The sequence below is a fragment of the Paroedura picta genome, chromosome 14, assembly GCF_049243985.1.
Source record: "Paroedura picta isolate Pp20150507F chromosome 14, Ppicta_v3.0, whole genome shotgun sequence".
Lineage (NCBI taxonomy): Eukaryota > Metazoa > Chordata > Lepidosauria > Squamata > Gekkonidae > Paroedura > Paroedura picta.
This window is the reverse complement of record NC_135382.1, coordinates 23,423,104-23,435,796: the sequence shown is the minus strand read 5'-3', so window position 1 is coordinate 23,435,796 and position 12,693 is coordinate 23,423,104. Positions and strand designations below refer to the sequence as shown.

General features: G+C 45.0%; 1 protein-coding gene across 2 annotated transcripts in view; it reads left to right on the top strand.

Annotated features, from left to right (window-relative positions):
• Window positions 1-12,693, top strand: part of CPNE2 (copine 2) — an 88,672-nt gene that overhangs the window by 51,862 nt on the left and 24,117 nt on the right. For both annotated transcript variants that reach the window (XM_077310699.1, XM_077310697.1), the window contains exons 5-10: window positions 754-825; window positions 3,184-3,267; window positions 6,668-6,757; window positions 7,513-7,611; window positions 10,688-10,774; window positions 12,565-12,624. In XM_077310699.1, coding sequence (XP_077166814.1) covers window positions 754-825; window positions 3,184-3,267; window positions 6,668-6,757; window positions 7,513-7,611; window positions 10,688-10,774; window positions 12,565-12,624 — 492 coding nt within the window. The remainder of the gene's footprint in view (window positions 1-753; window positions 826-3,183; window positions 3,268-6,667; window positions 6,758-7,512; window positions 7,612-10,687; window positions 10,775-12,564; window positions 12,625-12,693) is intronic.

The window sequence follows — 12,693 nt, the reverse complement described above, 5'->3', positions numbered from 1 at the left end:
TGAAATGCCTAATCTGCCTAGGCTGTATCAGTAGAAAAAGAGCACAAGTTCAGTAGCACCTTAAACCCTAACAAACTTTGTGCCAGGGGTTCTGTTCAGAATTGCCGTCTGTGAGATGTATAGTCTCCAGGGGAGGCCAAATGTTGGGGTCCCCATAGGTTTGGCTTGTGGGTGATAAAGTGGATTGGGAAATATAATTTTGAATTGAGCAGCTCTTGGGGAAGATAGATAGAGGCTCTCTCTGTCTACCTCTTTTCCACTCAGGTGTGAAGTCTGCCTAGAACACCTTGTAACATGTAACTGAGAAGCTGAGTTCACAGTGGCGTTTTAGCTTGTGCAAAGTGCCCGATGAATAGTTGATCTAAATGGAAATATTTGGTTTGGGTTCTCTGGCGCTAGGTCCAGGATTGTGAGCAAAGCAGCCATACTGGTCAGGTTAACTGGAAGCAATGGGGCACAGGAACAAAACACCCTTGGTGGACTCTGGGTAACTTTGGAGTCTCCAGCCAAGGGGTGGCCAAATGGTGGCTCTCCAGATGTCCATGGACTACAATTCCCATGAACCCATGCCAGTTCCCATGAGTCCATGGAATTGTAGTTCATGGACATCCGGAGAGCCAAAGTTTGGCCACCCCTGCAGTCCAGCCCAACACCCAAGCATGCTTCTGCCTCCCCCCAAGAGCTTTTATGTACGGTTCAGGTTGCTTCCTTTTGTAGTGAATAATAAATCATTGGTTTCCTGTTTTCTTTCAGATAGCAGCCCAAGAACTATCAGATAATCGCGTGATCACTCTCAGCATGGCTGGCAGAAAATTGGATAAGAAGGTATACTTTCCCCCCTCTTCAAATAAAATTCGCACTGACCCAATATGTCACAACAGATTATCAGATCTTATCTTCTTACAGTACATCTTCTCACATACTCTAGGCCTATGACACATACACACCCTTTGTGGCACAGTGGTTCTATTAATATTCTCCTGCAGAAATTTAGATCAGAAGGTTCTTGTGATAAGAAACTGTCTTTTTGTGGTTTCCCCTGGAAAGAACCATATAAATTGATAGTACTATGTTGCCAATAGCAGTCTGCATTGTCTGGTTTAGCCTGAACAAATTTTGAGTCCAGTAGCACCTGTAAGACCAACAAGATTTTATTCAAGGTGTGAGCTTTTGAGTGCATGCACACTTCCTCAGGCTATGATGTGGGAATGATCACAGTACAGATATCAGGAAAGAGTAAATTGGCAGTAAATTAGCAAACAAAATCATCAGTATAGCCAACATAAGGAGAATTCTGTTCACAACTGGGAAAGTGTCTACCATTAATCACTAGCCTTAACCTTTTTATTTCCCTTATATTTTTGTGAATGGCAATTGAACAGGAAAATGAACTCAGTTTGTTATTCTAGCAAGGCATTATTTGTTCTTCATTATGCTACGTATTTGTTGGATATATTAATGATGTTGTTTAGTAATTTACTGCTAATTTACTCTCTCTCATATCTGTATTCTGATGATAACACTAGAAATGTTAGATAAGGGATGACGCTAGAGACCTGTAATACACCAGACTCAGCGCTGCGTTTCCTACCTGTGTGCTTCACCCCACTACAGAACTACATGTTTGGAGGCAGGGGCTAGGAGGGTCCCTTTTCCCTAAGGACTGAGAATTCTCCTCCCTAAAAATACCCTCCAGAACATGTCAAGCCATTTTCCTTGCAGCTAGACTGCCTGGCTGAATATGTCAGATGGGGGGGAAGCATGACAATCTAAGGAGATTCGACAGGTACAGGCAAGGTTAAGCTTCCCCCCCCCCCCCTCCAATCCACTGGTTAGCACAGAGCATTTTAAAAGCGTATGTGAAAGAGAATCGATGTAGAGAAGAAGCAAATAGCACAGGTCTTTTTTTAAGGCACACAAATCCAGCCCACCACCTAGCCTGCTTGAAGCCCTCATTGACATCCCTTTCATTCCTGTTCCATGCAGCTTTTGTCATCATGAGGTCTAGGATCTTGCTAAAAGAAAAGCTGAAGTTTGCAGTGTCTGTATGATACCCCAGAGCACCTGTTCCAGGCATGGAAGGCAGTCAAGTCACTTTTGTTTGGAGATGCAGTCAGGCTTTGGGGTTTGTGTGCTTCTTGCAGAAAGACTGTGTTATAAATAACGTGTGCAAAGAAGCCGTCCTTTCAACTAGGAAATCTCTAAAGACTTCTTAAAAGAAGCCACGTAGAAATGGGGGTTATGGTCAGGTTTGTTTCCCGGGCTCTTTGATGCGCTGTACATCAAGGCTTATTGGCTATTGCTGCAGAGGAACTGGGAAAGGAGCTGCTCTGTGCTCGGCAGTGCACCATTGTGTGTTTTTTCCTCTGAAACGTCCCTTGATTTTATTTTCTTTTGCTCTGGCTTCAGGGGATTTTCTTTGCTAAAGTATTCATCTGGCAGTCTTTGCAGGGCCCCCTGGCTTTTATGCTCACCTGCGCCTCAGATCCAATGAGCGCCTTAGTTGCCATCCAGACTCTTTGTTGCTTAAAATAATGATTGGTATTTTAAAAGCCACTGTTCGATTGAAAGGCTCCTGAGAGAGCTGAGGTCTGGCTTTAAATAGGATGCTGGTTATAAAGAGAGAAACCTGACCCCTCCAGGATTCCATGTGTGCAGAGCTTCTGTGCCTGGTTTCTTATCGAGAACATTTGTTGCTTTTGAAAAGATCCACTGAGTTTGCTATTTGCTTGTACTTAAGTCTTGGGTTTCCTTGCTTCTCCTTAATCTGAATTGTAACTCAGGGAGAAGGTAGCATGAGCTCTTAGTTGCCTCTGATTTGCTACAGAATCATGACAGACTTTCTTTCACCTTCTGGTGATGACCAGTATTCCGCACACAATAGATAATGCACTTTCAATGCACTTTAGAAGTAGATTTTCCTGTTCTGCACAGGACTGCCAAAGCACATTGAAAGTGCATTATCCTATGTGTGCAGAATGGGGGGTTTGAGTGTCTGACAGCATCTTGGTTCTGCGCTGTTCCAGCTGTTTGTCACAAAGGTTTTTGTCTTGATCCTCCTAACCTCATAAGGGAAATGTTTTGCAATCACTATAATTTTAAGATTTAATCCATGGTTCTGCCAGGCATCAATACAGAAATTGTAATATTTACCATGGGTTTCCCCCCCCCCTGCTTTCACAGGATTTGTTTGGAAAATCAGACCCATTTTTAGAGTTTTATAAACCAGGGGATGATGGGAAATGGATGCTGGTTCACCGAACAGAGGTAAGGAAAGCACTTTGTTGTCATGAATGAACTATAATATGAGCCCATTCCATTGCAGTGAGAGACTTCTTTTGCTAACCAGCTTAGGATCCCAGAGTCAACTCCTTTCCTTCAAGTGTGTCCTGGGGAAGATTCCATCAGATTCCCACCCCCCAAAGACTTTGTCTACATGGCTGTAAAGTCCCGGACACACGACCACATATTGTTTGGAGTGTCCAGTCTTCTCTCCCAAAAGAATTTCAATCCAGTCATATTTGAGGGATTTAAATTCCAAAGTCATCATCGCCCATCATCCAATTAATGCTTTCAGAAAAGGATCCCATTAAACTTGCCAGGGGAGCCGATGCCCTTGGAAGCATGTTCCAAATAAATAACTTATGTTTGCAAGAACGGGAACATATTATTGTTTAATCTATTTTGTTTCCTTGGATTGTGTTTATGTATGCCAATAAAGGTTTTCTGAGTCTGAGAGTCCGTTTAGGATCTGTCTGCACAGAAGTTCATCCCTTTTCGAATTTTGTACTTAAAAATCCCTAATGCTTTTGACAAATGTGGGGCTGGGGTGAGGACCGATTAGGGTTGTCTGATGACAAAAAATATGATTCGTTTTTATGAGGTTAACCCTTTAAATTTCTTGCGCTGTTGGTAGCCCTGGAGGTTGGAGCTGTTCACTTGTTCTTTTTTAGGCCAATCCTAAACGTGTTACTTGGAAGGGAGTGTCATTGATAGTTTGCATACCTTGATCCTCCCGTCTTTAAAACCTTGAAATATTTTTAAAAGGTCTCACTGTCTGGGCAGATGGTGGTTTCAGACCATCTACTGAGGATGGAACAAAGCATTGGTTGGGGTCTGTATCCACATGCTGAGGATTCTCCATTCTGCATTCAGTGCCTTAAATGGAGAGGCACTAGAATTGGCAAAGGGCTCCCACATAGGAGGTTTCTCTGCACTCTTCTCAATCAGCCAGCAGTTCCCCTGCATTTCCCCCAGGCTGCACCACCTAATGGCTTTTGGAGGGTTTTTATAGCACAATAAGCAACTTACTGATTTTTTAAAGCCCTCTAAAAACACCTTGATGGGAAAAGGGCCATCATGGGAGGCTGATGAAAGAAAATGGAACCAATGTGGTCCTTTGAAAACACCTGCCTTCCTGTCCACAAGGTGTACTAACATGCTCGGACTGTATCTCAGTAAGGCGCTATAGTTAATCAGGTTTAAGACAGAGGTCCGTTCAGCTCTAACAATGATGGGCATTTTTGACAGTTTTAAGCCAACGGAGTTGGTTTTTAGTGCATTTCCAGGCACAATAATTTATCCTCAGTACAAAGGTCTGAAGGAGAACGTCATTACCTCTGCTGGAAAAAATATACGGGCCCCTTTTTCATAATGGGGTAAAAAAAAAAACCTGGAGGATTATTTTCAGCAGAAAAACAGCACAGAAGCAAAGGCGGAAGAGCCCCAGTGCGGAAGAGCTGCCTCCTTCGCACAGATTTGTGTTAGTACTGACACATCCATGAAGTGTGAATCTTGCGTGTGGGGTTGTAAGCATGCATCCTTCCTTCCACCCACACCAGGGTTCGAGCGTCTGACGGCATCTTGGTTCTACGCTGTTCCGACTGTGTGCTGTGGAGGTTTTCTACTTGCTCCTTCCGACCTCGTGTGGGATGTGTTTTACAATCATTATCATTTCAAGAATTCATCCATGCACTCAATGGCAGCGCTGTGTTCTGAACGAGGGACACTGCAATCGCTTCCTGTTGTGCAAAGTTGGTCCTTCATGGAGCCCTCTTAGTTACGAAAGGAGTGGAAGAGCAGTGATGCTTATCAATCAGGTTGGGGCTTACAGGCTGAAACGGGCGTATGGGGCAGTCTTGGGAAAAGGAAACCACAAGTTTATAAATCAGCAGATGCAAGTTGACAGTCCATGAGAAATAGTGGAGAGGGGAAATAAATGGCTAGGAATTTACGCAAGACCCAAATTACTATATTTTTGTAGGGTCTTCAGTTATTTGCTCTTCAGTTTTCCTGTCTTCTCTCTCCCTGGCAGCCTCTGTCCAAGAAAACGGTGGCTGCTGGGCTAGATCCAGTTGTACACTGGGAAACCCACAAAGACTTGTAGGGACACCTCCCTTTCTTCTGTATTTCCCTTTTCTAGCAGCCTCCACATCCTCATCTTTCCCTGCATATTTTCAGCCTGCCATTTGCAAACCTGCCTACCATTTATGGACCACCTGTGTTCAGCTATATTTATTGGGGGGGGGAGTTATTTAATTTCTATCCTGCCTCTCTGGCAGGGACCCAAAGGTCATTCTCCTCTCTGTTGTTGTATCCTCAAGGCAACCCTGTGTGGCACATTGGTGTGAGAACAGCAACTGGCCCAAGGTCACCCAGCAAGCTTCCATGGCAGAGTGGAGGGTCAAAACTGGGTCTTCCAGATTCCAGTCTAAAATTGTAAACAGTGCACCACACTGGTTATTGTGGGATAGCCGTTGTTGAACACTAACAAACAGCTGTGTCGGGATCATGCAAGTCATGGGTTGCTAGCAGGACTGGCCATGACGAGCCCTCCCTTAAAGGCCAAAACAGCTGTAGATAGAGCCCCGCATCCCCTACCTTTTACTGATAGAAACCAGGCAACAGCCTGTTGTGGTTTCCCAGCAACAGCCATTGAGGGCATTTGTTTCTTAAAGCTATATGCTCTGTTTCTAATATTTGGTCTTTTTAACTCCTTTTTTTTAGATTCCAGATTTTTCTGCAAAGTGGAGCTTTTTTGTAGAAAGATCTGTATCATTTTTTCATGGCTCCAGTTTCCAGATTTAATAATTTACCGATTTGATCATTGATGAATTTGATCATTGATGAATTAATGATGACTATTCTCAGTACTGCATTGGCTGCTTTTTTGGAGTGGGACAGAGTGGAATGTCTTTTTTAACTTAATAAGATTCTCATACCTGGGCAGTTTCTCTAGTAGGCAGAAACATCCTTGGATGTGGGTAGCTCAGTTTCACTGTCCTACTGTGAGGAGCATCTGAGCTCTCCAGAATCCAGCATCCTGCTCTCTTCCCATCCTGGAGCAATCAAAGAACACCTGTATGCACTGCATATCAGCAATACATTTGAGTAAGTTCGTATAGAAATGCAACTTCTATGGAAACCACATCCTGACCACATTTGAGACCATTAGGCTTAATGTTTACTCTGGCCGGCCTTGGTGTTAGCTGATTATTTGCATCACTTGTCTTGACTCCATGGAAGGGAGGTGTTAAACAAAAAACCAGTCACAATCCCTCATAGTCTAGCCTGGAGCATCTGTTGCCAATTTCTGGTATGAATCTGAATTGAGTCATTTATTTATTTTATTTACCTGTTTGCACAAATGCATCTCTCTGCATTTCAGGTGATTAAATACACGCTGGATCCCGTGTGGAAGCCGTTCACTGTGCCTTTAGTATCGCTGTGCAATGGGGATATTGAAAAACAGATCAAGGTAAGAGCAGCTGGATCCTCCTCCGCTTGGTCTGAAAGGTATACTAGATGTACCACTAGGACTCTCCCCTAATCTCAGGTCTTCTCCCTCCTCACCTCCAGCATTTGGAACTCATTTGGCAGACATCCTGATCAGCGATTCAAGGCTCTCTTCCCCCTTCCCCGGGATCTATTATAAATTAGTCACGACTGAATGTATTAATTCCAGTCTTGTTCCATCCTCACCAGGCTTTCTCGGCCAGCGTTTCATAACAGCCCTGGAAGGGTTTCCTGAATGGGTGGGAGTTAATTAGTTGTTAATATATTTTTTAAATTTGTTAAATATTTATCAGGTGACATGTAGATCCGCCCCCTTCCCAAAATGGCCAATAATGGGCCTGGAGAGTGTCAGGAGGGGCCCCGGGTGGGCGTGTCTACAGCTCTGCTTCTCAACCATACTCTGCACGATCGCGTCACTTCTGGGGTTTCTCAGAGCCTGAAGAATGTTTCAGGGGTTTTTCAAGGGTTAAAAAGTTGGGAAAGGCTGTACTTGAACTCACATCCAGTTTTTGACTAATTTAAATGTAACTTCTTCATAACATCCCCTTTAATTATTTAAACTAATACTTTTTAAACGTTTATCCTGATGTCTGAACGCAGCCCTGAAGTCTCTCCTAATTCTTGTAGAATTAAGCAATACTGCAATATGAGCGCTTCTGAGAAATGAAGACACTCTGTGGAACCCTGAGTGTTCCCTTGTTGGTTTGTTTTTGTCAGGTTGTATGTTTTGATTATGACAACGATGGGGGCCATGACTTCATCGGGGAGTTCCAGACCTCTGTCGTTAAGATGTGTGAAGCCCAAGATGCCTTTTTGGTAAGCATGAGAGCACAGCATCTTCTGAATAACACAGTGTAGACTGAGTTGGACCATTGTCCAGTAAACCCAGCAAACTGGCTGTGGCACCCCAGGGCCTTAGGCAGAGAGAGTCCTGTTGCCTAATCTACTCCTAAATGGAGATGCCAAAGATTTGAACTTGTTGGCACTTTTCTGCTTGCTGTTTCCTGTTGGCACTTTCCGTGAACTCCTAAGAGATACAAACATGAAGTTTATGAATAACTTCCCTTGGCAAAGTGTTTGTTTGTTTTTTTTAAAGGAGTCTCTTACCAAGGGACTGTGGTTCAGGTAAGATATTTTGGTGTGGGGGTCACCTGGTGGGTTTCCGTATGGAGCAAGGGGTTCAGTCCCGGTCACGCCGGGCCTTAGTCCAGTAGTCTAACCACTACACCACATAGGTTTGCTCAGTTAGTCTACAGCAGGGGTAGTCAAACTGCGGCCCTCCAGCTGTCCATGGACTACAATTCCCAGGAGCCCCCCTGCCAGCATTCGCTGGCAGGGGGCTCCTGGGAATTGTAGTCCATGGACAGCTGGAGGGCCGCAGTTTGACTACCCCTGGTCTAGAGAGTCTAAACGTTAACCACCAGTCAAGACGAACACTCACATAAACTGCACGCTCATGCCAAATTGAATAAGCAGAGCTGCTGAGAACTTTCCTTTATCTAACAGCCGTAGGCTGGCTCCCTGTGCAAATAAGCATATCTGCACACGGGGATCTGTTGCAATTATATCGAGGATTCTGCAATCCAGGGGTGGGGTGGGATGTGGGGAGGGCAATCTGTAGAAATCTGAATTGAAAACAAATTTGCAGCATGGTACAACAAAAATAGAGTCCAGTAGCACATTTAAGACCAACAAAGATTTATTCAAAGCGTGAGCTTTTGAGTGCATGCACTCGAAAGCTCACGCCTTGAATAAATCTGTGTTGGTCTTAAAGGTGCTATTGGACTCTTTTTTTGTTGCACTACTTCAGACCAACATGGCTACCCACTTGAATCTATCGTTATGGACTGCAGCATGGTAGAAATTTTAATCCCATTTCAGTTTGGTGGGGTTTCCCCCGCGGCTGGACAGGTATGGCCCGGAGCCTTTTCATGGTACAGACTTGAAAGGCTTGCATTTGCTTCTTAATAACATTCCAAACAGTCAGGGTTTTAAACACCCAATGACAACTGGTATGAGTATTAATTCAAAACTCATTGACAACAGGAATGCAAATCTGATCTTCTCTTACATGCGATGCACAACTTGTTCATTTGATTTGTTTTGTTTTTGTTTGTGGGTTTGCATTTGTCTGTGAATATGCTTCAGGGTGGAAGAGGGTGAGTTTTTTCATAGAGACAGTTGGGTGCTTCTGCGTAGAAAGCTTAAAAATAAAGCCAGGTAGCTGCCTTTGTTTACCATGTGAGTAAGCAACATGTCCCTGCCACCTACTTTTCTCCAAGCTCTCAGCCCTGCTGTGCTCATCTGCTGTTTCCACTTCTGTCTCTCTCGGGTACGGAGGGCTTCTAAATGTAGTCACTTGCTTTAAATAGCCCAGGGAAGCTCCTTTATTTCCCACCCCGGGCGCTAAAGATGGTTGCAGATGCTTTCCCTCATTCCATTGTCTGGATGCAAACTGGAATCCACTCCCTTGCCCCCAGCGATAAAGGTTGGTTTAAATTAATAGGACCCTCCCCCCTGCACACACACACACATGCACACCCTCACTAACTTTGCAGGCCTTCTTTCAGCCTTGTGTTTATCCAAAGAGTGGTAGAAGGAGCCTAGGATTTTGTCGTCTTTTTTACTGTGCTACCCCTGTGGTGCCAATGTAATGCTCTTCTCAAGCCAGGCAAGCAGTAGGCAGGAGAGTGGCCTGATAGGACTGAAGTGATGCTTCCCTCAGTGACAAATTGTACCACACCAGGGAGAGCGGTGTGTCTTGAGCAAACAGGGGAGAGCGCTGCCTTATTGTCCTCCTTCAGCTTATTACAAAGGCCTTGTGTTTGTCAGGAAACAACACAAGGACTCTGTAATAAATGTGCGAGAGGGGTTTGCACACCGGCTCTTATCCGCTTGCAACCACATCATACCACGGTGTCCTGCTATGGCGGGAGACTTTTTCACGGCCAGAGAATGTCTTATTTTTTTAATGCTGTTGGGCTGATGTTGTAATGTGACTTTTGGAGAAAACCCAGAGGGAACATCATTCCTGTGTGTATGTAAAGTGCCATCAAGTCACAGTTGACTTATGATAGCCACAGCAAGGGGCTTTCGAGGCAAATCAAAAGCAGAGGTGGTTTGCCCATGCTTTCCTCCACAGGGTTTTCCTTGGAGGGTCTCCCTTCCAAATACCCAACCTGCTTGGCTTCTGAGATCTGTAGAGATAGGACCATGCTGCTTTCCCTTCCTCATTCCTCTCTAGGAACTGAAAAAAGAAAGACCCTCCATGGTTTTACTGTAGCAATTCCTAGAGAGGAGTGACATCACTTCCAGGATTTCCCTGAGATGAAGTCATGCTGTCACTGCTGGCACTCCCCCATGCCCACACCCCCAACTCCTCTGGTTGCCTGGTAGCCATACAGCATGCAGAGAGAAGCACCTAAGGGCTGTCAGGAGCAAGAACCCTGGGGAGCCTTTTGTGGATGAGGCCTGGGAAATGAAGTCACCAATTCTGAACCGGGAAGTGGTATCACTGACAGTCTTTGATTTCTCCTATGGTAAAAAGTATAGAGTTTGGGAAGACTGCTAGAGCTTTGCTGACCTTTTCCTTTCCATTTTGCTCCCTCCGCTCAATTGAGAGCCAGCATAGATGGTAGAACACCAGTGGGAGTTGGCCTAATAGCAGACAAATGAGGACTTTATCTAGTCCCATTGCTTGTTCTCACTTCTTCAAGTCACCTGACCGAGCCACGGTTGGCTCCATTGTGGAACTTAATGTGTAGGCAACTAAGCAGCGGCATTCTCACAAGCAAGCCAATCGTGGTTCCATGGGGTGGTTTGCAGATGCAAGACCAGAATGGTTGTTTTCAGGAGGCCTTTGTGTTGACTGCTGTCTGTCTGTCCCTTCCAGGTAGAATTCGAGTGCATTAACCCCAAAAAGCAGAAGAAGAAACGGAGCTATAAAAACTCGGGCATCATCATAGTGAAATCCTGTAAAGTGAGTAATCTGTGCAGACGGTGAAGGTTATACTCAAAACATTTGTGTTAAAATCCTGACAGCTGCTTCTTGCAAGGAAAAGCAGTTTTGGTGTATGGAGAGTAGAGGGGGGAAGGGATAAATTGAGGAAGGGAAGTAGCGGGGATGGGTTTCTGCTGTTTTGCTGCCTATGGGGGTGGGAGCTGTAGCGGAGAGATGGTGATCAAGGAAGAGTTAAGTATAATCTCTTGGTTGTCGCCCTTTTCTCTGCTCCAGATTCTGCTTTTCCTTGGACAAAGTCACCACCGGTGGTTTTAATCCGTGCATTTTTATGCAGGGTATCCACGAGTCCCCGTAATACTTGTAATTAGGGATGCAGACTAAAACTTCCAAAAATATCTTGAATAAATTCTCAGGTTCCAGAAAGGCTGCTTCCACAACAGTGTTTTCCCCAACACGGAAAGCAGATCTAAGGGTGTTCCCTGGGGTTTCCCCTGGAGAAAAACAACCCTGGTTTATAGGGGGCTGGTCTCAGAATGCTTGTGGACATTCCTTCCACGGTTGCCCTGGAGATAGGGTGGAAATAAGTTCCGCTTCCAAAATGGCATGGAACAGCTCCCTGCCGTGTGGCTCCCACTCCCCCATTGAGCTCTTTAAAGCAAAGGTAGTCAACCTGTGGTCCTCCAGATGTCCATGGACTACAATTCCCATGAGCCCCTGCCAGCATTTGCTGGCAGGGGCTAATGGGAATTGTAGTCCATGGACATCTGGAGGACCACAGGTTGACTACCCCTGCTTTAAAGAGCTTTCCCCTCCTCCTTTCCCTGCTGAGGGAAGTTCTGGTGTGAATCTGGGTGCCCTAGATCAGAGCCACCCCACTGTAGCCACATTGGGTCTGCCTGGCATCTTCCACTTTTTGGCCGTACGTTAACTCCAGTCTGTGTAACATGCAAGAATCAGTCAGTGCTCGGTGCAAGTAGCCTGTTCAGCCCAGGGGAAGATTGTCCCAGGGCTCCCATGCAGGCATTTCTTCAGTTGTCAATTGCTGAGTGTACTCCTCCCATGTACAATTCCTATTAATGTGTATCCCCATCAAGACTTCTTGCTAAGCATTCCACTGGCTTAATTTCCCCCGTGAACATCTGTAGTCACATCGGATGTAGTAGGTAATAATGGCAGGGTTCATGCTCTGTAAATAAAAAATATAATTAGACTAGAAGGTACAGCCTGATTTCCTTAATATTGTTGCCTTCTTTCTCCAGAGTGTTGAATTGGCCACGGAGGGCAAAGAGTTGGCCTTGTAAACTGAGATTAGTGGAGTCTAGGGGAAACAAACCTGCTTGTGAGAGAGGAGAAACCTATAATGAAGTGGGAGGTTGAGGGCTGTGGCCTAGTATTTAAAATCTTCCCTGACCTGGATGGCCCAGCTTAGCCCCATCTCACCAGAGCTTGGAAGCTAAGCAGAGTCAGCCCTGGATAGTAGTTGGATGGGAGACCTCCAAAGAATAACAAGGTCATGATGCAGAGGCGGGCAATGGCAAACCCCCTCTATTTGTCTATTGCCTTGCAAACCATTTAGGGTTCCCATAAATCAGCTGCAACTTGGCAGTATTTCCCACTAGCAGTATAAAATTTACCCTGCTCAGGAAAGGATTGATTTGGGTTTCTTAAAGGAATCAAAGTCTAAAAGAATCATCATTCTGCTTGCAAACGTTCTAAGTGTTCTGCAAAACCAACCTGTTATTTACATTAAAGTTATTGCATCTTTCCTGCCCCCCCCCCTTTTCCCATCTCTCTAAACTCCTTTTAAGATCACCAGAGATTATTCCTTCCTGGACTACATCCTTGGGGGCTGCCAGCTAATGTTTACGGTAAGGACTCTGCCTTTTCCATTCATTTAGCTGCAATCTTGGGTCAGGCCTGGCCAGCATTTGCATGGG